This window comes from Mobula hypostoma, chromosome 3 (genome assembly GCF_963921235.1).
Source record: "Mobula hypostoma chromosome 3, sMobHyp1.1, whole genome shotgun sequence".
Classification (NCBI taxonomy): Eukaryota; Metazoa; Chordata; class Chondrichthyes; order Myliobatiformes; family Myliobatidae; genus Mobula; species Mobula hypostoma.
This window is the reverse complement of record NC_086099.1, coordinates 209466108-209493502: the sequence shown is the minus strand read 5'-3', so window position 1 is coordinate 209493502 and position 27395 is coordinate 209466108. Positions and strand designations below refer to the sequence as shown.

General features: G+C 40.3%; 1 protein-coding gene across 5 annotated transcripts in view; it reads left to right on the top strand.

Annotated features, from left to right (window-relative positions):
• rbm33a (RNA binding motif protein 33a) overlaps nucleotides 1-27395 on the top strand; it is a 186934-nt gene that overhangs the window by 21362 nt on the left and 138177 nt on the right. For all 5 annotated transcript variants that reach the window (XM_063044429.1, XM_063044427.1, XM_063044426.1 and 2 more), the window contains one exon: nucleotides 1160-1230. In XM_063044429.1, coding sequence (XP_062900499.1) covers nucleotides 1160-1230 — 71 coding nt within the window. The remainder of the gene's footprint in view (nucleotides 1-1159; nucleotides 1231-27395) is intronic.

Genomic DNA, 27395 nt, shown 5'->3' with positions numbered 1-27395 from the left:
ACCAGAGGAAACATCCTCTCCACATCCACCTTATCTAGTTATTTCAACATTCAGTAGGTTTCAATGAGATCCCCATGTATTCCTCTAAATTCCAGTAAGTACAAGCCCAAAGCTGCCAAATGCTCCTCATATGTTAGCCTCTTCGTTCCTGGAATCATCCTCGTGAACCTCCTCTGAACTCTCTCCAATGACAACACATCCTTTCTGAAATATGGGGCCCAAAACTCTTGACAATACTCCCAAATGTGACTTGACTAGTGCCTTATAAAGGCTCAGCATTATCTCCTTGCTTTTGTATTCTATTCCCCTTGAAATAAATGCTAACATTGCATTTGCCTTCTTTACCATAGACTCAACCTGTGAATTAACCTTTTGGGAGCCTTGATCAAGGACTCCCAAGTCACTTTGCACCTCTAATGTTTGAATTTTCTCTCCATTTTGCTAACAGTTGGAAGAAGCATGTTGGTGAAAGGGGAAATTACATTTGAATTTACTCCAGATTTGTCACCTAATTTAGCTTCCTGGCTTTTTAACTAGTGTCAGGACTTTGGCAAAATACTAACTTTTGCAGATGCCTTTGACCATTATATACTTACTGCAGGATGCAGTTCTTACATTGTCACTTGAGATAGGAATGTTACCAGCTGCTGATGGGGTCATGTCTGAGTTTTATGTTCAGGCAGCAATCAAAATGCTGTACTTTGGCAGTTACTGTTCAGTCACTAGTGTTGTCAATATTTTGTCAATGTATTTTTGTAATGATGAATGAGTAAAATTTGCTTAATTGAAATTTGTTTAATTGTCATAAAATTTATAATGATAGATACCCAGGCTTGAAATTAAAATGTAGATGTGCAATATCATTGTTTAGAAACACAGTGAAGCAGAATGGAGATGTAATGTGAAATATAGATATGATTGAGAAATGGTAAATGCCTATTTTCACTTTCTAGTTTGGTCATGGTTTTATAAGTTTTTCACTCTCTTGATTTAGAGTGTAAGGACTTGGATCTATTAATTAGAAATAAAATAGCTGCAGCCTGACAGTTTAAAACTTGGATATTGCACAGCTGATTGAAGCTTATTGGATAAGGAAATTTAGAGGTAATTCAGAAATGTTGGTTAAGTTGATTTGGTGTTTTTTTTATTCACTTATTAGAATCTGTCTGACCCGTCTGATGAAGAGCTTGATGATAACCTTTTGCAGAGTGATGAAGAAGGAAATGAAAGGTACAGTAATGGGGAAATTGAGCACAAGACTAATTTTGCAGATCCACAGTATTGCTGTTCCGTTACTAACTTTCCTTGCAATTCATCTGTGTAGATACCTGATCAAAGAAAAAGTGAGTGTAAAGCTCCTTAAAACACCTTTATCCACTTACCAAAAACTATTGTAATTAAATAGGATGATATTTAAAACATTATTTTAATATTGACTCAGTCATAGAGATAAGCTGCACAGATATACTTAGTGGCCACTTTATTAGGTACAGGAATACTATACCTAACAAAGTGGTCACAGGATTAGTCTTCTGCTGCTGTAGCCCATCCACTTCAAGGGTTAATGTATTGTGCATTCTGAGATGTACTTCTGCACACCACTGTTATAACCAGTGGTTATTTAAGTTAATGTTGCCTTTCTGTCAGCTTGAACCAGCCTGACCATTCTCTTCTGACCTCTGTCGTTAATAAGGTGATTTTACCCACTCAGTGGATGTATTTTGCACTATTTTCTGTAAATTCTTGACTCGCTTTTAAATTTTGCACTTGGAAAGACAAAAACTCATTAGAGATTACTAGCATTGCTTTAATGTATAAGAAATCGTGACTCGTGAATTTAATTGAGGTTTTCAAAAAGTAAAGTTCAGAGTAAATTTATTATCAAAGGACATATATGTTCCATATTCACTTTCTTGCGGGCAGTCACAGTAATACAAAGGAACACAATAGAATCACTGAAAAACAGACAACTATTGTGCAAAAGCCAACAAACTGCAAATACAAAATGAAAGTCATAATAAATAAGTAAGCAATAAATACTGAAAAGTCCTTGAAAGTAAGTCCACAGTTTTGTGGGAGCAGTTCAGTATTGGGGTGAGTGAAGTTATCCCCTTTGGTTCAAGAACCTGATGGTTGAGGGGTAATAACTGTTCCTGAACCTGGTGATTTGGGTTCTGAGGCTCCTGTACCTCCTTCCTGATGCTGCAGTGAGAAGAAAGCAACGGTGCTCCTTGTAGATGTGCTCAGTAGTGGGGAAGGCTTTACCGTGATAGACTGGGCCATATCCATTACTCTCATAAGTATTTCTATTCAAGAGCGGTGATGTTTCCATATCAGGCCGTAATGCAAACAGTCAATATACTCTCCACTGCACATCTATAGAAGTTTGTCAAAATTTTAGTTGATGTGCCAAATCTTTGCAAACTTCTTAAAAAAAAAAGTAGAGGCGATGGTGTGCCTTCTTTGTAATGTCACAGGACAGGACCCAGGACAGATCCTCAGAAATGATAACATTGAGGAATTTAAAGTTGCTGACCCTCCACCTCTAATTCCCTGACGAAGACTGCCTTCTAGGCCTCTGATTTCCTCCTCCTGCAGTCAACAATCAGCTCTTTGGTTTGGCTGAGATTGAGTGTTTGTTGTGACACCATTCAGCTAGATTTTCAGTCTCCCTCCTATATGCTGATTCATCACCATCTTTGATTTGGCTAACGACAGGGGTGTCATCAGCAAACTTAAATATGGCATTGAGCTCCAATGACTGGAGCTGTGCTTAACCACACAATCGTAAGTGTAATGTGAGTTAAGCAGGGGGCTAAGCACACAGCTTTGTGTCGTACCTATGCCATTGATGATTGTGGAGGAGGTGTTGCCAATCTGAACAGAATGGGGTCTGCAGGTAAAAAGACTGAGAATCCAGTTGCATAAAGAGGTAATGAGGCTTAGTTCTTGTACCTTACTGATCAGTTTTGTGAGGATAATGGTATTGGGATGCAGAGCTGTAGTGAAATAGCATCTGTTGTGATGGTAGGCAAATGGAAGAGCAGTTAAAGATGTTTGGTGGTAGGATCCTCTTCAAGATGGTGGAAGTTGCTGAGAATGAATGATGTGTTGGATGCAGAGGCTCATGGGGTGATGGTTGAGGACAGGAGGAACTTTATTCCTGTTAAAGTGGAGGGAAGATGGGCTGAGCATGGATGTTGGGACTGCTGAATGGATCCTGACTTGGATCTGGGCCGGACCCTCCAAATATCCGGATCTGCATCTCATTCTTTTTTTACACTACCTTACTTTCCATTTTTCTATTTTCCAATTATTATTTATAATTTAAATTTTTAATATTTACTATTGATTTGTAATCCAGGGAGCGGGAAGCGCAGAATCAAATATCACTATGATGATTGTACGTTCTAGTATCAATTGTTTGGCGACAATAAAGTATAAAATATAGAGGAGATTGGGTAAGGCAGCATCAATGGTTGAGGAAGGGAAACTCCACTGAAGAATTTGGACATCGCTGATGTTCTAGAAAGGAAAGCCTCATCCTGGGAATTGATACGGTGGAGTTGAAGGAACTGAGAAATAGAATGGCATTTTTACAGGAGACGGGGTGGAAAGAGGTATAGTCAAGACTAGACAACTGGGTGACCCGTTGGGGCACCCTTTGAGAGAAGGGTGGTGCAGTCTGATGTGACCAGAATGAACATTAAATTTTCCTGAATGCTATTGCTATCTCTTTGATTTGGAAATTAAAGAAGAAAAACTCAGCTTATTAAAGAAGAAAGACGCATAGCAAGACAAATACGTGACCAGAATGAACATTAAATATCCATGAAGTGAATTTGAAGGAATCGGGCTTGCTGGGTCGGGTCTGGAATTAAATGTCTGATGTAATGATGGATTTGGCCTTGAATAATCACAGAAGGATTCCATCGATTCCTAGTTGGAATGACTTCTTTGGCACCAAAGGATGTCATTTGGAAGAGGCAATTGTATTGTCTGATGTTCTTCCTGAATTAGTTTGCAATAGTTTCATCATTGCTGTACAAATTGAGTTCATTAAGTAGAGGCTGCAAATTGCCTATCCTGACCTTCGAACCAACATCAGCAGAAATGTGTTGGCATGTGAGTCGTGCATTTTGCCTTGCTGTTTCTCTGTTGGGGTATTGTCATCGAAAGTGGCCATTGTCGTCTTCAGCAACTCTTGCAATAATTACTCTGTGCCGCATATTCTCAAGTTGATCTTTCCTTTTCTCCTCTGTTTCTTCCTCTCTCCTCCTCCTCTGTTTTTGTCATTCTGGAGACACGCAGCCCTTTCATCCTTCGTCTCTTCATCTCTTCTACCATTTGTTCTTTCTCCCTGATCCTGGAGTCATGCGGCCCTGGCCTGATGGGATTCTTGTTCTCTCTTCCGTCTGTGCCTATTGTTGTCATTTTGGAGACGATTGGGTCTCGTGTGAAAAGCAGCCTGTTGACTTTTGGCGAATGAGCAATTTTATATGAATACATATCCCTAAACTTTGCCTGCATTCTCTAAGTTAGCGCATTTTAATTCGATTTAGCCAAAAAGAAGTGCTGCTGTAATGTACCGTTTGCGCTAATTGGAGGTCACAAACAGACAGACAGAGCATGAGAGTTTTAGTAGTATAGCTGTGTACATACATCTATTGATGCTTCTGGACACATCTTCAGTGATGTTCCTGGAATCATCGGGTGTCTCGGGTCTTTCAACATCATACAACCTCCTCCAGGTGACCCAGCCGGGGCTGATCAGACCCCAGCTTGTGTCCAGATGGCTAGCTGCTTATGACTCCATAGCTCCCCTCTTTTGAGCCACAGCCATCTTGAGGCCCTCTCTGCCGCATCGGTGGTACTGCGGATGGCTCTCCTCTTCCTCTCTCCCTCGATGCCCAAAATGCTGAAGGCTCTAACTAAAGAACGGGCTACGAATCCCCTACAACCAACCTCCACTGGGAGACACCTCGCTCTCCATCCAGCCTGCTGACAGTTGCTGACCAGTCCTGCGTACTTGGGGAGCTTCCTTTCAAAGGCCTCCTCCAAGCTACCTTCCCATGGGACTGTCAGCTCCAGCAGCACCACTTGTTTAGTAGACTCAGACACTAGGACAGTGTCTGGTCGCAGGGTGGTGGCTGCGATATGGTGTCGTGGTTTCTCGTTTCTTACAAACAACAAGGAGACGCAGAAAATCCTTCAAGACGTTTTAAACTTTAATTTGCAAATCAAAGCTGAGACAATCAGAAAGCTAGTAGCTGACTGCCCATCGAGGCTTGTACACAGCATTTTTTATAGCAATCTCCTATCTTAGCTACATTATCATATCCAGACGGCCTGTGATCACATATCATCAATACATCCGCTCTCGACCTTCCACTATTGTTTTACTCCCCAATTTAATTATGTCCTAGTTTACTTTTTAGACCAGGTGTCCCCTCATCCCTAACCACAGTTATTTCTTAATTGGTCTTGTTTTGACAGACTGCCACATATTTCATTACCTTACTCGCCACCGTTATCTTCCTACTTGGTTTCATTCTAGTTCTCTTCATGAATTAATAGTGATTAGGTCAAAAGTCATGGCTACATAGTGAATACCCTCTATTCAGCTAGCAGTAGTTACATAGTAAATATAGAAAATATAATGTGTGCATTTGAGTGAATACTGAAATACTGTTGAGTAAATATTGTAAATACTGTAATACATAGAAAATACAATGTATGCATTTGCATTTTCCAATAATGGTTGGGGAACTTCAGCTGCCCTTCGAGGTCCACCAACAGCTGCCAGTCCCTTGCAGAGGTCAGAATGCCTGCAGATGTTCTTTTGGCAGGTATTGGCTGCTCCCCAGCTCTGACAAAGGCAATGGTCTGCTTGGAGGGTCGGGACCGCTTCGCCCGCTCAATTCCTGCGCTGACGGCTTCAGTGATGGTCTACTGGACCTGATCATGCCTCCACCTGTACCGTCCCTCACCAAGTGCCCTTGCACAGCTGCTGAGGATGTGCTCCAGGGTTCCTCGCTTGGAGCACAGTGGGCACCCAGATGACTCTGCCTTGCCCCATGTGAGCAGGATAGCTGTGCGAATCGGTAGGTTGATAAAAGATGTCAATTGACAGCAATAGAGACAAAAGATCAAGAAAAGGGGAGATATATCAGAAATAGACCAAGTGAATTTAAGGGCAGGGTAGACATTGGAGGCAAAGTTGATGAAATTTGATGAGCTCAGTATGGGTGCATGAAGCACCACTAATGTAGATGTCAATGTAGTGCTTCAAGAGTTGGGGAGCATTATACTAGGGAAGGGTTTGGAACATGGATCGTTTCATATATCCAACAGAAGGCATGCACAGCTGGGACTTTGCAGGTATCCATGGCTGCCCCTTGAGTTTGTAGAAAGTGGGAGGAGCTGAAGGAAAAATTGAGGTTAAGAGCCCCAACATTCTTTCTTCTACCTCCCCCCCCACCACTTCCATCAGAGCAGAAGATAGAAAAGACTGAATGCATGTATCACCAATGACAGCTTCAATTCTGCTGTTATATGACTGTTGAATGATCCCCTGAAGCAATAAGTGGACTCTTGACCTCTCAGTCTGCTTCGTTATAACTTTGTGCCTTTTTGCCTACCTGTACTGTACTTCCTCTGTAACTGTATAACTTTATTTTGTACTCTGTTATGGTGTTTTTATCTGAGAAGCTGCGAGAGGGAAGTGGTAGAGGTGGGTGCAATTACAACATTTATAAACCATTTGGACAGTACATGGATAGGAAAAGTTTAAAGCGATATGGGTCAAATACAGGCGTGTAAAATTGGCTCAGGAAGACCCTTATTCAGCATGAATAAAGGGTCGAATGGTCTGTATCTATGCTGTATAACTCAATGATTATCTGACTCTAATCCATTTTATTCTCCTACTTTCCCATCAACATCCATAGATTGTTCTACTTGCTACACACTAAGAGCAATTTACAGTGATTAATTAACTTGCCCACCATGCTTTTGAGTGTGGGAGGAAAATGGAGCACTTGGAGGAAACCCAGGCTGTCACAGGGACAACGGATAAACTTCACTCACTTGATATCAGAGGTCAAGATCAAGCCCATGTCTTGGAGCTTTGAGGAACGAACTTTATTAGTTATACCGTTGTCAACCCTCTAAATTGCAAATGTTTTCCTGCCTTTTGGAGGAGTAAGGAATGTTTCATCACAAGTTTAAATAAACAGCATTTTGAACATATTCTAGTTATTTTATTCTTCAATGAACAATAAGTTGAAAAGTAAATTATCCTTAAGACAATGATGATAACATGTGCACTTGGTAGTTACTTTGATTCATACCTTTCTCTTTTTAAAGTTGCTTCTCTGCTACTTACAGCTTTCAGCCAGATAAGCAAAAATGCAATTGAAACCTTTGCATGTTGTACTAAGGACGTTGTGTGAACTTTGGTCAAAAGAAATGGTGATTACTGTGCTCCCTGAACATGAATCACTTTTGTATTTTGCAAATGATGCTAACTACATACGTGCGAATCTTAAGGATTTTGACAGCTCTAAAGTTGTTCCAGATTTGACACTGGAAGAACCATTTATGGAGTTTTAAAAAATCTCATCACGAACAAATAGGTCAGGTTCATCTTTGCATGGCTTTGACTTAGACTTCAATAAGGAGAAATAGGGGTCAATCTCCTTTGATTTGAAAAAGACCAATTGGACTATTATTAATTTTTAGTCATAGTGTAAAGTTGAATTGAGAAAATAGTGTATATATACACTGGCTTGATTTCACTTCAATTTAGAAAGTTGGGGCATTTTTTAAAAGTGATTCAAATGGTAAATAGATTGCTCTCATGTATGCAGAACTATCACTATGGGATAAGTTTTCAGAACACCCAGGGTATAAACTTCTAAGCTTAGTTAAAATAAGATTGAAATCAAGATATCAATCAGCAAAATTTTCGAAGTTAATATTCCTTGGTAGCTTAAAATCATAAGGAACGTAGGGAACTTAAAAAAAAGGGATATTAGTTACATAGACGTTAGGCTGGCTGAGTGCTTAATCACTACATATGATAATAGAAACAAATATGACTACTTGACTTAATTGCAATTTATAGCAAAAGTGTACTTTATCAGATCTATTGGAAAGAACCTCATAATTATCACATTAACACTAAAAAGTAATATACATTGTGCTGTATTAAAATGTGCTGAAGTACATATCTTATGACTTGCTAAAATATTGCAACTGAAGACTTGGCAGAGAGGAATGGACTGCCCTTCTTTGAGAAAGTATGCTGCCATTCCTTCGCTTCCTGATGAACTTTGATCACAGCTTTTCCAGAACCGGTTAATTACTGCATAATGACCAAAACTGTCTGTTCACCATTTTCACTTTTGCCATGTATAATGGTTTGGTTACAATAACATGTTAAAAATTTGCACTGTTGATGTGCTTCAGAGCACCAACAGTAACTTTTTTCACTTAATCTTCAAAGTTGTTGATAGTTGAGAATAATAACCTGAATTGTTCACCCAGTCTTCCCACTGACCAATGGTTTTTACATTCTGTTACAAATTAATTAGGTCCTTAGAAATATGAAAGCTGTCACGGATCTATTTACAATACTCTTAACCAGCTGTCTTGTCTTGTATTTGCTGTGCGATGAAATTGTGATGATTTCAGCAACGTAAATATCTTCAAAAATTGCTTGATGAAGTGTTACCTAGAAGCTTCAACAGTAATATTGTTTAACACTGGCAAGTACATTAACTGCATGTCTTCAGTTTACAGCATTAGTATACTGTACTGGATAGCACACTCCTTCATTCCAAATGATTGGAAAGCTAAACTATTGAATGTATTTTTTGGGAGCACCAACCATATACGACAGGTGTTGTCAGAAGTGTCATGAAATGCAATGTTTTTTTACATTAATGTGGAGAATATTGTGTTTGACTGTTTCATTCACCTTCCTTGATGTCCTGTGCATAGAACATAGAAATCTACAGCACATTACAGGTCCTTCGGCCCGCAATGTTGTGCCGACCATGTAACCTATTCTAGAAACTGCCTAGAATTATCCTACTGCATGGCCCTCTGTTTTTCTAAGCTCCATGTACCTATTTAAGAGTCTGTTAAAATACCTACGCACCCACCACTCTCTGTGTGAAAAAACTTACCCCTGACATCCCCTCTGTATCTACTTCCACACACCTTATAACTATGCCTCCTTGTGTTAGCCATTTCAGCTCTGGGAAAAAGCCTCTGTCTATCCACAAGCTTAGTGCCTCTCACCATCTTATACACCTCTATCAGGTCACCGCTCATCCTCCGTCACTCCAAGGAGAAAAGGCCAAGTTCCCTCAACCTATTCTCATAAGGCATGCTCTCCAATCCAGGCAACATCTTTGTAAATCTCCTGTGCACTCTCTCTATAGTATCCACATCCTTCCTGTAGTGAGGTGACCAGAGCTGACCACAGTACTCCAAGTGGAGTCTGACCAAGATCTTATATAGCTTTAACATTACCTCTCAGCTCTTGAACTCAATCCCATGGTTGATGAAGACCTTCTTAACGCTATCAACCTGTGCAGCAGCTTTGAATGTTCTCTGCATATGGACCCCAAGATCTCGCTGATCCTTCACACACCCAAAAGTCTTACCATTAATATTATATTGTCTTCAGATTTGACCTACCAAAATGAACCACTTCACACTTATCTGGGTTGAACTCCATCTGTCACTTCTCAGCCCAGTTCTTCATCCTGTTGATGTCCCGCTGTAACCTCTGACAACCCTCCACACTATCCACAACACCCCCAACCTTTGTGTCATCAGCAAACTTACTAACCCACCCTTTTACTTCATCCAGATCATTTATAAAAATCAGAAAGTGGAAGAGTCCCAGAACAGATCCCTGCAAAACATCATTGGTCACTGACCTCCATGCAGAATATGAACCATCTACAGCCACCCTTGCCTTTTGTGGACAAGCCAATTCTGGATCCACAAAGCAAGGTCTCCTTGGACCCCACGCTTCCTTACTTGCTGAATGAGCCTTGCATGGAGAACCTTTATCAAATGCTGTACTGAAATCCATATGCACCACATCCTCTGCTGTACCTTCATCATTGTATTTCGTTGCATGCCTATTAAGAATTCTTTTCTCCACTTCAGCACCAAAGAATTGATTCTCCTTTCGTAGAAGCCATATTGATTTTGTAATATATTGCAACTTGAAGTGTCTTTCATACTTTTGGACATTTTTTGTGACAGATGATAGATATGTGGCTCCATAAGTATGCAAAAAAAAGAGGTAGGCCAAAAATCTTGTTCCTCTTCTCAATATTATTATGCTTTGACATAATTTTACCTCCCTTGCAGTTCAAATATCGTTATCACCATCCTCACTATGGTCAATGATTCTGCATCACAGCACTTTGTGATACAACCTGCCAAAGAGTTGCAACCTGCTGAGAGGAGATATTCTTTTTTTTTTACCTCCCTCTTCTGAGGATGATATCTTATTCTGAAACAATTTCTTCACCCCAGGAATGAACTCAGTGAACTTTAGAGGCGCCATGGTAGTGTAGCAGTTAACATTACACTATTATATCTTGGGGTGTTCGGGAGTTCAATTCCTGTGCTGCTCTGTAAGGAGTTTCTGTACATCCTCCCTGTGGAGTGCATGGGCTCCAATTTCCTCCTACAGTTCAAAGATGTACCCAGTAGGTTAATTGGTCATTGTAAATTATCCCATGATTAGGTTAAGGTTAGTCGGGGTTGTGGGGTTGCTGGCACGGCGGTGCTGGAGGTGTCTACTCTGTGCTGTATCGCTAAATAAAAATTAATTAAAAATTTCCCTGCCATGTCTTCAACACAAATAAACACGTTAATCCACATTTATTCAGTGCTTCAGGTGTGGTTTCATCAGTGTGTTTCCAACTTTCTTCAAAACTGCCTTAATTTTAAACTCCTTATGTTGGCAAACAAGGCTGGCATTCCATTAGCCTTGTTATACTTGTATGCTGATTATGTGTTTTATGCACTCGGATCCCTTTGCAGTACAAAATTTTAGTAGTTTTGCTCTTTGAATTTCTTTTTCATTCGTCCTCCCAAAGTGGGTCACTTTTTTCCCTCCACATCACACTCTGTCAGCTAACTTCTTGCCCACTCACTTAACCTGTCTGTCCCTTTGCAGGTTCCTAAGTTGCTAACTTGCATTTCTGTGTCATCAACAAATCCCCTAACAGTTACTGCAGTCTCTTTATCCAAATCATTATGTGGATTGTAAGGAGTTGAGGTCTCAGTACTGACTCCACAAGTTAAAGTCTCCTTTAATCCCTCCTCTGACCTTAAACTTATCTGCTTGTCTTTGATGTGTCTACTGTGGGCAAAAGAGCAGCTACCTTGCCGCTCTTCTCAATCTTAGATACTTCTATCATGTCGTCCCTCAGCTTTCTTCACTCAAGGGAAAACCAGCCCATTCTATCCAATCTGTCACCATAATTCAAGTTCTCCAGTCCAGCACAACCCTGGTGAGCTTTGTCCTTCCTAAAGTGTAGCAGCCGCACACAATACTCTCAAATATGTAAAGTTGAAGTTCCCTACATTCCAGGGTCACAAAGACAAGCGTGCCGTGTGCTATCTTCACCATCCTTCAGACAACCATCATTTTGGTGATGTTGGTCTCGGAGTTTGCTGGATCTTGGTGGCCAGCTGTGATAACTATTTCTTGTTTAAAACTTTATTGGCACCCTGAATGTTTTTTTGCAGCAACTTCTTTCTTAATAACTGCCTTGTTCACACCTGTTTTGTGTCATGGGCAGTCAGTTAAGCAACCAAGGGTGAAATGTTTATAGAAGTTTTCCATACACTTTCAGGGAACAATGGACTTGGTTTCATGAACATTGTGTGTTGCCATTTGCTTGACATGTTCTGCCCCTATTTGACTTCTCAAAATGCATCACCCCAGACTTTTCAGGGTTAAATTCCAGTTTTGTATCTGATCTACATCTTACTTATTGACGACCATCTTTGTTATCCATAACACTACCAATTTTCATGACTTATGCAAACTTAATCATTCCTGCTACACTAACATCTAATTTGTTAGTGTACTATATATCACAATTAGCAAAGGTCTCAGTGATAGAATACAAGTCATAGACTTCTAATCATAAAAGCAACCTTCCACTACCCTCCTTCCTCTGCAGTTGAGTTGATTCTGAGTCCAATTAATCAGCTTGCCTTGGATCTCCTGCCTTAACCTTCTGGGTCAGCCTACTATGCAAACTTTGTTTCATGATGCAGAATCATAATTGTATTTATTATCACTGATGTAGATTTTATTGTTTTATAGCAGCAGTACACTCTAAGACAAGTTATGTATGGTACAGAAATAAATATAATGCAAAAGACAAATAACGAGATTATGTTAATGAGTTTGTGAACCATTCAGAAATGTGATGGCGGAGGGCAAGAAGCTGTTATTTAAATGTCGAGTGAGAAATTTCTCTTCATCTGTTCTAAAGGGAGATCCTTCTATTTTGAGGTTTTGCACAACTAGACTTCAACTATTGGGAACATTTTCTCTATGTCCAGTCTATCTGTGCCTTTTAATATTCAGTAGGTTTCAGAGAGTTTCCCTCCTCTCTCCTCCCCCTCCCTCCCCCCCCCCACTTTTCTTCTATACTGAATTGAGTACGGGCCCAGAGGCAACAAATGCACCTCAAAGATAACCCCTTCATTCCCAGGACCATTCTGGTAAACCTCATCTGGACCTTCTCCAATGCTAGCGCACCCTTTCTTAAATATGGGGCCCATGAGAAAGTGGGAAGATAATTGTGGGTGAGTACCAGTTCTGCCAAATGAAAGAAGGTGGAGAGGAACTGTTTAGGCTGTTGTCTAGAATAAAGCAAAGACGTAAAACATCCATAGTGAAAGTGAGGCGGTCAGGGCCAGAGTGATTGAGAATGAGTATGAAGTGTCATGGATATAGGTGGGAAATGATTGAACCTAGGGGTCCAAAATGGAGTCAAGGTATGCGGACATAAGTTCAGTGGGGTAAGAGCAGGCACAGACAAAGGACCTATCCAGCCAGGTTTATGGATCTTTATAGACGAAAGGTTTTGGCCTGAAACGTTGACTGTTTACTCTTTTCCAAAGATGCTGCCTGGCCTGCTGAATTCCTCCAGCATTTTGTGTGTATTACTGAGAAAATGATGATGTTGGTGGCAGTGGAAAGGAGATCTTCAGAGTCAATGACTTTCGTGATGATGCAGGAGACAATGGTTTGATGCTCCTTAATGGGGTCTTTCAATGAGTATGTCAGAGGAGGAGCCTTGAGAGTTACCAACTGGCCTCATGTTGCATTGGAGGCCAGTCTATTTGTATTATCTCTTGTGATGGCATGAACGTCCGATTTCTCTACCTTTTGGTATTTTCTCCCCCTCCCTTATATCTCTCTTTTTCTCTTCCCCATTCTGGCTCCCCTCTTGCCCCATCTTCTCACCTGCCCATCATCTCCTTCTGGTGCTCTTCCTCCTTCCCTTTTTCCTATGGTTCACTCTCCTTTGCTATCAGATTCAATCCTCAGCCTTTTACCTCTTCCATGGATCACACCCCAACTTCTTATTTCATCTCTTCCCCCCACCTTCCCCCTCACTTGGTTTCATCTAACACCCGGCCTCCTATACTTTGTCCCCTGCCCCAACCCACCTTCTTATTTTGGTGGCTTCCCCCTGCCTTCCCAGTCCTGAAGCAGATTCCTGACCTGCAGAGTTTGGTTTTCAAAAGCTGTGCTCAGCCTGGTTGATTGCACTATAACTGCACACTGTCTCTGTAAGCTTATCATCTTGATTAGCCTTACTGAACTTCCATACCCAGGCTCTGTCTGCCAGAAGAAACAGGATCTCCCAGCGGCCACCTATTTTAATTCCACCTCCCATTCCCAATTTGACCTGTCAATCCATTGCCTCTTCAACTGTTGATATGATGCCACACTCAGGTTGTAGGAGCAACACCTTATATTTGGTCGGAGTAGCCTTCAACCTGATGGCATGAACATCGATTTCTTGAACTTTGGTAATGCCCCCCACCCCCCCTTCACTATTCCTCATTCCCATTTCTCTCTCACCTTATCTCTTTTACTGCCCATCACCTTCCTCTGGTACTCCTCCCTCTTTCTTCCATAGCTGCCTGTTCTCCCCGATCAGATTCCCCCTTCTCTAGCCCCGTATCTCTCTCTATCAATCAGCTTCCTAGCTTTTGGAAGTAGTTTGTAGCTCTTGGTAGTTTGTTTTCTAATTTCCTCTGAAACAGTGAACACAGCTTTTTTTGTTTATACATATGAATGGTTATGAGAACACAAGGAAGTGATTCCTAAATCAATGTTACATTTCTCAATTGTGAAGCAGAAGAAGCTTTATGACTGTTGGAAAGAAATAGCTGAACAAATAATATGGTCATAATTTTTAGATTTAAAAATAAACAATCAAAATAATTTCACTGATGAGCAGAAGGATCTTGGGGTCCAAATTCATAGCAATACAACTTGATAGGGTAGTTAGGAATGTATATGGCATGCTTGCCTTTATTAATTGAGGAATTGGGTTCAAAAGTCAGGAAGTTACGTTGCAGCTTTACAAAACTAGTTAGTCTGCATCTGGAGTATTGCATACAGTTCCGGTCACCCCATTATGTGAAAGGTATCTTGGCTTCGGAGAGGGTGCAGAAGTTTAACAGGATGCTACCTGGATTAGTGGGCATGTTCTATAAAGAGAGGTTGTATTCTCTGGAGAGGCAGAGACTGAGGGGGAGATCTGATACAGGTTTTTAAAGATTATGAAAGGCATAGAGTAAACCGACAATTTCTTTTTACCAGTTTTAAGATGTCTGATACCAGAGCACATGCATTTAAGGTGAAAGAGGGTAATTTCAAACGAGATGTGAAGGGCAGGTTATTTACAGAGTGGTGGATGCCTGGAAGCTGTTGCCTGAGGTGGTGATAGAGGCAGACACAGTACTGTCCAAAAGTCTTCGGTTCATGTTAAAAATATTTAAAAGTATCAAAAAAATTTGCTATAAAAAGCAGTAAACAGTTTAAAAAAAGCAAATCAAATCAATATTTTGTGTGACCACCCTTTGCCTTTAAAATTGCATCGGTTCTCTTAGATACAGTGTTGTGCATTTTTGATAAGGAAATTGGATGGTAGAATTTGCCTCAATTCTTCTGCAGATTTTGGCTGTCTCGCTGCTGTCTCTATAGTTAATCCCAGACAGCCTTGGTGATTTTGAGATCAGGGATCTATAGAGGCCAAAGCAACTGTTGGAGAACTGTTTGTTCTTTTTGCTGAAGATAATTCTTTAAGACCTTGGCCGTGTGTTTGGGGTCATTGTCCTGCTGCAAAATGAGTTGGGACCAATGCGGTGCTTCTCTGATGATGGTATTGTATGATGGATGAAAATCTGCTTGTACTTTTCAGCATTGAGGATTCCATTAATTCTGACCAGATCACCAATGCCAGTGGTTTTTGAGAGTTCAGAGCTGATAGCAGTACTTGTCTTCTTCCAGTTTGATGTATCTCTCATCTGCTGCACTCAGTTTCTGTGGCTGAACACTGCGTTTCTGGTCCTCAATCTTGCCTGCTTCTTTGTGCTTTTTCAGAAGAGTCTGGACAGCACATCTTTGAACTCCTGTCTGCTGCAAAATTTCTGCTTGAGAGAGACCTTGCAGAATGACCACTTTGTGTTTTGTTTCTATGCTCACTCAAGCCATGGTGTAAGAATTGATGCTTTGAAGGTGAAACTGGCATCTGCCACACCCCAACCTTTTAGATTGGTTGCCCTACGTCCAGTTAAATTCTGTCAGACTGCTTAACGCATGCTGACACAACTGTATTTCTATGTGATATTGACTATCGTGTTGTACATACTATTTATTATAAATGACTAAAAATTGAACATTGCACATTTAGACAGAGACGTAACAAAGATTTTTACTCATGTATGTGAAGGATGTAAGTAATAAAGTCAATTCAATTCAATTCAATTCTACACTCGTTTCTGTTTCAGTTGATCAATTTCATTCATTCAACTCATGATATCATTGAACATTAGTATCTCATTTGTTATCTTGTTTAATCATACACTGGGCTATATACACACTAAGTAATCAAGATTTTATTTGAAAAGTAGTTTACTTAATATGTTAAGCAACACATATAAAAGTTGCTGGTGAATGCAGCAGGCCAGGCAGCATCTGTAACATTTAATTTTTAGGAAATGAATGGTTAGAAATCTAAAATTTGCTCTTTTCTACACTAATGCAGAAGACAAAAAGAAAAGTCTAAAACAAAATTTGTGTATAAAATCTACAATGCCCAAGATTTTTGCATAGTACTGTATAGTAGGGGCTTTTAAGAGGTGTTTAGATAGGCACATGAATGTGAGGAAAATGGAATTTTATGGAGGCAGAAGAGATTAGTTTACTTAGCTATTTACTAATTTAATTAAACCTGCGTTTAAAAATAATTAATGTACAGTTGAAGTAATATAACCTACAAAGCTAAAGAAGAGCTGTGAAATGGGATTAAGTTGATTGCCTAGGTTTTGGTTTGAATGGACAGAATGGGCTGAAAAGTCACCATCAAAATCCTTGCATTTTGTATTTTAAACTATATATTTCTGACCGAGCAACCTTGCAACAGTAATTTCCTATGGGACAAATAAAGTTTTATCTTGGTCCAATCACTGTTCTGAAAAATAATCCCTAAAAACTATATGGTTGGTCAATCAATGCCAAAACAAATGTGTACTTCAGTAATTGCCAATAATTAGAATTAGAATCCATTGGAAGATTGATAATTTTATAATTTAGTTGCAAAACACAGAGACAAGGATATTAAATAACTTTTGCCTCGTATTGGTGGAACTACTTTGCAATACCAAAAGGTGAGCCATTGTTGGAGGACAATTGATCTCCAACCTCTTGCAGCCTCACTGTTTACATGATAAGTTCAGCTGTGTTTCTTGTTGGATGATTTCCCTGGTCAGGGTCTTGGGTATGGTAATGCCATCGTGTAGCAAGCGTAAGTTGGACTACTGTTGGTGATGTACAGTGACATGCAGAAGTTTGGGCACACCTGGTTAAAATTTCTGTTACTGTGAATAGTTAAGTGAGTAGAAGATGAACTGATCTCCAAAAGTCATAAAGTTAAAGATGAAACATTCTTTTCAACATTTTAAGCAAGATTAGTGTATTTGTTTTGTACAATTTTAGAGTGGAGGGAAAAAGGAAAGGAGCACCATGCAAAAGTTTGGGCACCCCAAGAGATTTGAGCTCTCAGATAACTTTTACCAAGGTCTCAGACCTTAATTAGCTTGTTAGGGCTATGGCTTGTTCGCAGTCATTGTTAGGAAAGGCCAGGTGATGCAAATTTCAAAGCTTTATAAATACCCTGACTCCTCAAACCTTGTTCCAACAATCAGCAGCCATGGGCCCCTCTAAGCAGCTGCCTAGCACTCTGAAATTTAAAAGAAATGATGCCCACAAAGCAGGAGAAGGCTATAAGAAGATAGCAAAGCTTTTTCAGGTAGCCGTTTCCTCAGTTTGTAATGTAATTAAGAAATGGCAGTTAACAGGAATGGTGGAGGTCAAGTTGAGGTCTGGAAGACCAAGAAAACTTTCCGAGAGAGCTGCTCATAGGATTGCTAGAAAGGCAAATCAAAACCCCCGTTTGATTGCAAAAGACCTTCAGGAAGATTTAGCAGACTCTGGAGTGGTAGTGCACTGTTCTATTGTGCAGTGACACCCGCACAAATATGACCTCCATGGAAGAGTCATCAGAAGAAAAGCTTTCCTCTGTCCTCACCACAAAATTCAGTGTCAGCAGTTTGCAAAGGAACATCTAAACAAGCCTGATGTATTTTGGAAACAAGTCCTGTGGACTGATGAAGTTAAAATAGAACTTTTTGGCCACAATGAGCAAATGTGTGTTTGGAGAAAAAAGGGTGCAGAATTTCATGAAAAGAACACTTCTCCAACTGTTAAGCACGGGGGTGGATCGATCATGCTTTGGGCTTGTGTTGCAGCCAGTGGCACGGGGAACATTTCACTGGTAGAGGGAAGAATGAATTCAATTAAATACCAGCAAATTCTGGAAGCAAATATGACACTGTCTGTAAAAAAAGCTGAAGATGAAAAGAGGATGGCTTCTACGATAGGATAATGATCCTAAACACACTTCAAAATCCACAATGGACTACCCAAGAGGCGTAAGCTGAAGGTTTTGCCATGACCCTCACAATCCCCTGACCTAAACATCATCGAAAATCTGTGGATAGACCTCAAAAGAGCAGCGCATGCAAGATGGCCCAAGAATCTCACAGAACTAGAAGCCTTTTGCAAGGAAGAATGGGCGAAAATCCGCCAAACAAGAAATGAAAGACTTTCAGCTGGCTACAAAAAGCATTTACAAGCTGTGATACTTGCCAAAGGGTGTATTACTAAGTACTGCCATGCACGGTACCCAAACTTTTCCTTCGGGCCCTTTTCCTTTTTTGTTATTTTGAAACTGTAAAAGATGAAAATAAAAAAGTAATCTTAAAATATTAAGAAATGTGTCGTCTTTAACTTTATGCCTTTTGGAAATCAGGTCATCTTTTACTCGCTTAGCTATTCACAGTAACAGAAATTTTGACCAGGAATGCCCAAACTTTTGCATGGTACATTGTCTGGTAGTTGAAAATCTACTTCGTGCTATCGTAAATATATATGTTATGTACTGTGTGCTGTATATTGCTGCATGCACTGTGTTTTCCACCTTGGCCCTGGGGGAGCACTGTTTCATTTAGCTGTATGTGTGTATGGTTGTGTGACAATTAAACGAACTTGAACTGAGTAGAAAACTGCAGAAGCTAGAAATCTGAAATAAAATCTGAAATCTGTGTGCCACGGTAGCGTAGCAGTTAGCGTGACGCTGTTACATCTTGAAACATTCCAGAGTTCAAATCTGGCATCATTTTGCAAGGAGTCTCTGTACATCCTCCTTGTGGAATGCGTGGTTTTTCTACAAGTCCTCTGGTGTCCTCCCACAGTCCAGAGAAGTTCTGGGTAGGTTAATTAATCATTGTAAATTGTCTTGTGATTAGCTTAGGGTTCATCGGGTTTGTCAGGGATTATCATGGCTCGAGGCTAGAAGGTCCTACTCCGTGCTGCATTACTAGCTAACTAACTAGCTAACCTTGGCATGTTAGGCAGCATCTGTGGATCCTGCAGTGGGATTGTGTTACTGGGATGAATGATCTATAGCAATCAAACCATCTTTGTTTGAAGCATGACTTCAACTGCTGTAGTGTTTTCTTTTGTGATTCCCATTGACTTTGGTATCACCAGGACTTATTGATGTCACGCTCAGCAAAATGTGTCCTTAAAGATAACAGCGGCCTCCGAAGGGTACTGCTTATCTACCTCTTGTATGGTCTGTCTGGCCATAGCATGTATCCAGGCAGTGTGATAGTGGAATCCTGCACATTGTAAAAATGATTATGTTAGTAAAATTGAAGCAGTTTGTTATGTGGCTAGGCTCTGGCAAAATTTTCTAGTTTAAACATTAGACACGTGGCATTTACGAGGAAAAATTTGAATGGTTGTGCTGCAATCGACCTTTCTGTGTCCTGATGCAGAGCATAGGACAATGCTGGTATCTTTCTGGTGTCAACCTTTTCCTGTTTTAACATTAAGGTAATCAATGAGACTTTTAAAAATTCCCAGTTTAAAATTCACAACGATAGAGGGATTTGAATGTGTTTCTTTGGATTGTTATCAAGGACCATCTGGTTTATTAATATGGTAAATTAAACAGTGCACCATCACAGTATCCCTGCAGAGCAGGAGTCACCAATCTAACTGAATATTGACCTCTGCTAAATTAATAGAACGCAGATTTGAAGATATGATGTTGATGACAAAAAAATGCCTGTCAGGTTGTACTCAAAGTACTTTGATCAGTTCTTAGTGTTGCAAAGCCTAGTACCTGTGTAGAAAAAGCAAATAAGAATAATCATTACAGAACAGGGTGTAGTTCCAGACACCTTTCTGCTTGTATATTACTATTAGTGTGATAAAATAGCATTACAATGCCTTAAAAAATTAAGTTTTAAGAGAATCAAACTTTAACATACAAAGGAAGATAATTTAGTCAGATGATGCAAAAGTTTGGTTAGGATTAGATTTGAAGGAGTTTTTTCAGGACCAAGTAAATGGAATGGTGTTTGGAAGTCTGAACATCGATTTCTCAAACTTTCAATATTGCCGCCCCCACCCCCCCACACCCCAGCCTTCACCATTTCTCATCCCTCTTTTCCCTCTCTCTTGTTATCTCCTTGCCTGCCCATTGCCTCCTCTGGTGCTCCCCCCCCCTTTCTTCCATGACCTTCTGTCTCTTTCACCAACTTCCTAGCTCTGTACTTCATTCCTCCCCCTCCAAGTTTCCCCCTATTGCTTCGTGTTTCTATCTCTCCTCCCCCTACCTTTCAAATCTTCTCCTCAGCTTTTTTTCTCCAGTCTTGCTGAAGGGTTTTGGCCCGAAACGTTGACTGTTTTTTTCTATAAGTGCTGCCTGGCCTGTTGAATTCGTCCAGCATTTTGTGTGTGTTGCTCGGATTTCCAACATCTGCAGATTTTCTCTTGTTTGATGTTTGGAAGTTAGCAACTTTGTAGCTGAAAGTATAGGTGATTATGATAGAAATTACAATTGAGGATACTCAGGAGGCTGGAGAGAGAGCCATAGATGGTTATACGGCTGAAGTCAGCTTTTGAGATGCAGAGCATGGAGTGATTTGAAATGAATTTATAAATTTTAAAACTGAAGCTTTGTTTAATTGGATGCCATTGTGAATCTACCAGCACAAGAGTGCTGAATAAATGTCATGTGGAGCTCTTTCAGATTGAAGCTATTTAATTTTGAATGAGGACACAAGTCAAATAAGCAGGAATAAACCATGTGTCCACTTGCAGCTGCTGTGCCATTCCATGAGATCATTGCTGATCTTTTAACTTCACGCAAGCCACTTGATTTCCTAAATATCTTAGTGCATCTCTTGAAAATACTCTGCAATTGAGCCCCCACATATCTCATGAAGGGAATTCCACAGGCTATCCATCTGGGTGAAGACATTTCTTTAAATCTACGTCCTGAATTACTGATCCCTTATTTTTGAAACTGTAATTATTGATTATAAACACGCTATCCAATGGAAGCATCATCCCTCCATTTACGTTGTCAGGCTCTTTAAGAATGTATTTTATCTCATCGAGATTAGCTCTCATTCTGTTGCACTGCAGAGTTGCAGCCCTGTCTGCTTGGTATCACCTCAGGACGGTAGATTTTCAATTTCAAGAATTCATCTATTGAGGTATAATGGTTAAATGATCAAGCTAGCAATCCAGGGATATGGCAGCTGGATTTTAAACTTGTTAATAAAATGAAATTATATTAGCATTAGTCAGTTATTACTCTGGAATTATTGGTAATGCTGACCACAAATTAAAATTTTATTATAAAAATTCCATTTCTTTTCACTAATGTTCTTCAGAGGAAGAAATCTTCCGTTATCCCTCATCCTTCCTTAAAGTTCAGAGTAAACATATTGTCAAAGTACGTATACTTGCTATATAACCTTGAGATTCATTTTATGTGGGGTGTTCACAGTAAATACAAAATAGAATCAATGAAGAATTGAACTTTTTAGTGTTGGACTTTGGCCACATTCCACCGAGATACATCACTGGACGGCACGGGAGGTTGTTCCTACCTGTGGCCATCGAACTTGCAGATCCTCCCGTGGAGGATCAGACACCCTGAGCCAATAGACTGGTCCTGGACTTATTTCCTTCTGGCATAGTTTGCATTTTGTTGTTTGATTGTTTGTGGTTTTTGTATTGCTATATTTATGCTCTAGTCTTGGTTAGTGCGGCTGTAACAAAACCCAATTTCCCTTGGGATTAATAAAGTATATCTATCTATCTATCTAAATAAAGACATAAACCATAAGGTGGCTATATCCACTATTTGTAGGCTTTTCTGTTCCAGGCATTGATGTTTCCGTACCAGACTGTGATGCAATCAATCAGTATACGCTCCACCATGCATCTATAGGAGTTTGTCAAAGTTTTAGATGACGTGCCAAATTTTCACAAACTTCTAAGAATTTAGAGATTCTTTCTTTATAATGGCACTTAGGTGCTGGACCCAGTACAGATCTTCTGAAATGATAATACTGAAGAATTTCTCCACCTCTGATCCCTCGATGATGATTGGCTCATGGATCTCCAGTTTCCTACTTCCTGTATTCAATAATCAGCTCTTGAGTGAGAAGTTGTTGTTGAGGCACCATTCAGCCAGATTTTTAATATCCCTCCTATATGGTGATTTGTCACCACCTTTGGTCAACGGCAGAGGTATCATCAGCAAACTTAAATATGGCATTGGAGCTGTGTTTTGTCTCAGTCATAAATATTAAGCAAGTAGAGCAGAAGCTAAGCACACAATCATGTGGTGCATGTGTGCTGATGGTGATTGTGGAGGAGATGTTCCCAATCCAATCTGACTTAGGGTCTGCATGTGAGGAAAATCAAGAATCTTGTTGCACAAAGAGGTATTGAGGCCGAGATCTTGGAGGTTATTATTGGATTGCTTTTTCATTTCCACCAACCACTTTTTCATGTAGTCACAGGAAAATAAACATTCAGATTGTTGGTTTACTATTATCAAATGTACCAAGATATTCTGTAGTGAGAAGCTTGTCTTGCATACTGTACATATAGATCAAATCATTACGCAGTATATTGAATTGGAACAAGATAAGCTAATAACAGTGCCGAAGGAAGTGCAAAAACTACTGAAAAATGCAGTGCGGTTAAGTGAAGTACAAGATCATAATGAGGTAGATGTAAGGTCAAAAGCCGATCTTGTCATACAACCTGTCCTTTCAAGAGTCTGCTAACAATGGGATGAAAGCTGTCCTTGATGTACAGGCAATTTGGCTTGGTGGTAGATGCTTTCAGGCTTTTATATCATCTGCCTGATAGGAGAAGAGAGAAAACAGAATGTCCGGGGTATGATCTTTGATTAGATTTGTAGAGGAGAGGCTAGTTTCTGTGCTCTACAGTTTCTTGTGGTCACGTGCAGAGCAGTTGCCATACCAAGCTGTTATGCATCCAGCTAGAATACTACTTACGGTGCTTCATTAAAAATTGATAAAGATTTGATGGGACCATGTCAAATTTCTTTAGCCTACTGAGAAAGTAGAGGTTTTGGCAAGCTTGTCTGTGATATCAATGTGGAACAAAAAAGACTATCTTAGTTCTTTTCCCACCATTCAGAAATGCCAAAAATCCTTTAAGGTAAAGACAGGAGTTAACATATTCTTCCAATCTAGTGCATGGTATGCAGTGTTCTAGATCTATGTTGTATATCTTTTAAGACCTATGTTTTATGGTCTTATTTCCACCCTGCACGATTACAAAACACCTGTCTGGTTTGCTCTGACAATCCTGAGTTTTTCAGTTTGCTGTTGATTTAATTCTCCAATTCACCAACCTAACTCTCATTGGGTCCTCTGCACTTTGCTAACAAGGTCCAATTCAAGCTTCAGGACAGCACCTCATTTTCCCTTTTGGGAATATTGCAACCTTCAAATTTAACATTTTCAGATAACTGTTTATAATAAGAACCAGAAATTTCTGCTGTAGGTTATCCACCTGTCGTGTTAATTCAGTTGACCATAGGAATCCTGGCCCTATCCATTACTTCCCTGCAATTTAAAACTAATCTTATCTTCCTTTTCTAGTTCTCATGAAAGATCTTTGATCTGAAGCATTAATTCTGTTTCTCTTCCTTCAGACCTGCTGAGTGTTTTGGATTTCCAAAGTCTGCAGTTTTTAAAAAATGTAAAATCTGGTATCCTGGGCCAGTTCAGTTTGTTTGTGACCCCAGATATGCAGGTGTGGATTGCTTCTGAAATGACCTAGCAGTTATTCTAGGTATGATATTGTGGCCATCACTGAGACGTGGCTAAAGGATGCATGTCTCTGGGAACTGAACGTCCAAGGATACACGGTGTATTGGAAGGATAGGAAGGTAGGCAGAACGGGTGGCATGGCTTTATTAGTAAGAAATCGCAGGGGTAAAAGGACCCTGATGGCAGTTATATACAGGCCTCCAAACAGCTGCAGTGATGTGGACTACAAATTACAACAGGAAATAGAAAAGGCTTGTCAGAAGGGCAGTATTATGATAATTGTGGGGGATTTTAACATGCGAGTGGATTGGGAAAAAAAGGTCGGCACTGGATCTCAAGAGAGAGAATTTGTAGAATGTCTGCGAGATGGCTTTTTAGAACAGCTTGTTGTTGAGCCCACTAGGGGATCGGCTGTACTGGATTGGGTATTGTGTAACAAACCGGCCGTGATTAGAGAGATTGAGGTGAAGGAACCCTTAGGAGGCAGTGATCATAATATGATTGAGTTCACTGCGAAATTTGAAAAAGAGAAGCTGAAATCCGATGTGTTGGTGTTTCAGTGGAGTAAAGGAAATTACAGTGGCATGAGAGAGGAACTGGCCAAAGTTGACTGGAAAGGGACACTAGCAGGAAGGACGGCAGAGCAGCAGTGGCTGGAGTTTATGTGAGAAGTGAGGAAGGTGCAAGACAGGTATATTCCAAAAAAGATGAAATTTTCGAATGGAAAAAGGATGCAACCGGTGCTGACAAGAGAAGTCAAAGCCAAGGTTAAAGCAAAGGAGAGGGCATACAAGGAAGCAAAAATTAATGGGAAGACAGAGGATTGGGAAGTTTTTAAAAGCTTACAAAAGGAAACTAAAAAGGTCATTAAGAGGGAAAAGATGAACTATGAAAGAAAGCTAGCAAATAATATCAAAGAGGATAATAAAAGCTTTTTCAAGTATATAAAGAGTAAAAGATAGGTGAGAGTAGATATAGGACTGATAGAAAATGAGGCTGGAGAAATTGTAATGGGAGAAAAGGAGATGGCAGAGGAACTGAACGAGTATTTTGCATCTGTCTTCACTGAGGAAGACATCAGCAGTATACCGGACACTCAAGGGTAGCAGGGAAGAGAAGTGTACGCAGTCACAATTGCGAGAGAGAAAGTACTCAGGAAGCTGAATAGTCTAAAGGTAGATAAATCTCCCGGACCAGATGGATTGCACCCTCATGTTCTGAAGGAAGTAGCTGTGGAGATTGCGGAGGCATTAGTGATAATCTTACAAAAGTTAATAGATTCTGGCATGGTTCCGGAGGACTGGAAGATTGCAAATGTCACTCCACTATTTAAGAAGGGGGCAAGGAAGCAAAAAGGAAATTATAGACCTGTTAGCTTGACAAAGGTGGTTGGGAAGTTGTTGGAGTCGATTGTCAAGGATGAGGTTACAGAGTACCTGGAGCCATATGACAAGATAGGCAGAACTCAGGATGGATTCCTTAAAGGAAAATCCTGCCTGACAAACCTATTACAATTTTTTGAGGAAATTACCAGTAGGCTAGACAAGGGAGATGCAGTGGATGTTGTATATTTGGATTTTCAGAAGGCCTTTGACAAGGTGCCACACATGAGGCTACTTAACAAGGTAAGAGCCCATGGAATTACGGGAAAGTTACATACGTGGCTAGGGCGTTGGCTGATTGGCAGGAAACAGAGAGTGGGAATAAAGGGATCCTATTCTGGTTGGCTGCTGGTTACCAGTGGTGTTCCACAGGGGTCCATGTTGGGGCTCCTTCTTTTTACGTTGTACATCAATGCTTTGGATTATGGAATAGATGGCTTTGTGGCTAAGTTTGCTGATGATACGAAGATAGGTGGAAGGGCCAGTAGTGCTGAGGAAACAAAGAGTCTGCAGAGAGACTTGGATGGGTTGGAAGAATGGGCAAAGAAGTGGCAAATGAAATACAGTGTTGGAAAGTGTATGGTTGTGCACTTTGGCAGAAGAAATAAACGAGCAGACTATTATTTAAATGGGGAGAGAATTCAAAGTTCTGAGATGCAACTGGACTTGGGAGTCCTCGTGCAGGATACCCTTAAGGTTAACCTCCAGGTTGAGTTGGTGGTGAAGAAGGCGAATGCAATATTGGCATTCATTTCTAAAGGAATAGAGTATAGGAGCAGGAATGTGATGTTGAGGCTCTATAAGGCGCTGGTAAGACCGCACTTGGAGTACTGTGGGCAGTTTTGGTCTCCTTATTTAAGAAAGGATGTGCTGACGTTGGAGAGGGTACAGAGAAGATTCACTAGAATGATTCCAGGAATGAGAGGGTTAACATATGAGGAACATTTGTCCGCTCTTGGATTGTATTCCTTGGCGTTTAGAAGAATGGGGGGTCCTCATAGAAACATTTCGAATGTTGAAAGGCATGGACAGAGTGGGTGCTATTTCCCATGATGGGGGAGTCTAGTACGAGAGGGCATGACTTAAGGATTGAAGGGTATCCATTCAGAACAGAGATGCGAAGAAATTTTTTTAGCCAGAGTGTGGTGAATCTATGGAATTTGTTGCCACGGGCGGCAGTGGAGGCCAAGTCATTGGGTGTATTTAAGGCAGAGATTGATAGGTATTTGAGTAGCCAGGGCATCAAAGGTTCTGGTGAGAAGGTGGGGGAGTGGGACTGAATGGGAGAATGGAACAGCTCATGATAAAATGGTGGAGCAGACTGGATGGGCCGAATGGCTGACTTCTGCTCCGTTGTCTTATGGTCTTATTCCAAATTCACTGACCTGCTTCACAGGTCTGCTTTAACCACTTAGCAAAATTTCATATAACCATTTTGGTGCATCTGTTTAACAGTTTGGCTGTTTATAAGTGCTAAAATCTTTTTGTTTTTCATTTGTTCTGTATTGAATAAGGAGGCATATTGAAGCGAGCTGGTACCCATGCCGCGTCCTGTAGATCAGTAATTCTATCTCCGGACTGAGATTGTAAGTCGCTCGACACACACAAGATAGAAGCATTATTAAACAAGATATCACACTCGTAAATGTTAGGGAATGAGGATTTGTTTTGTCAAATCTGTCTGTAATCCTTCTAACTTGCAACCTCAGTAATTAAATAATACCATGACTCTGCAAATAATCATCCTTATCGAGCATTTTAACGCTTTTCTCCAGACAAAATGTGGTTTCTCAACCACTTATATGATTGGTGTAAATTTAATGTTTTATACCCTGAGCTGTAATATTATCTGGCATTTTCTGAGCCTGGAAGGAGACTGATTTGATAGTCTGAAAATGAGAAGAGTTTAATTCATCTCTTTTATTGTTTCTTCCCAGCATTCATTATTTCTGCATAAAGTTTTCCTAAGACATT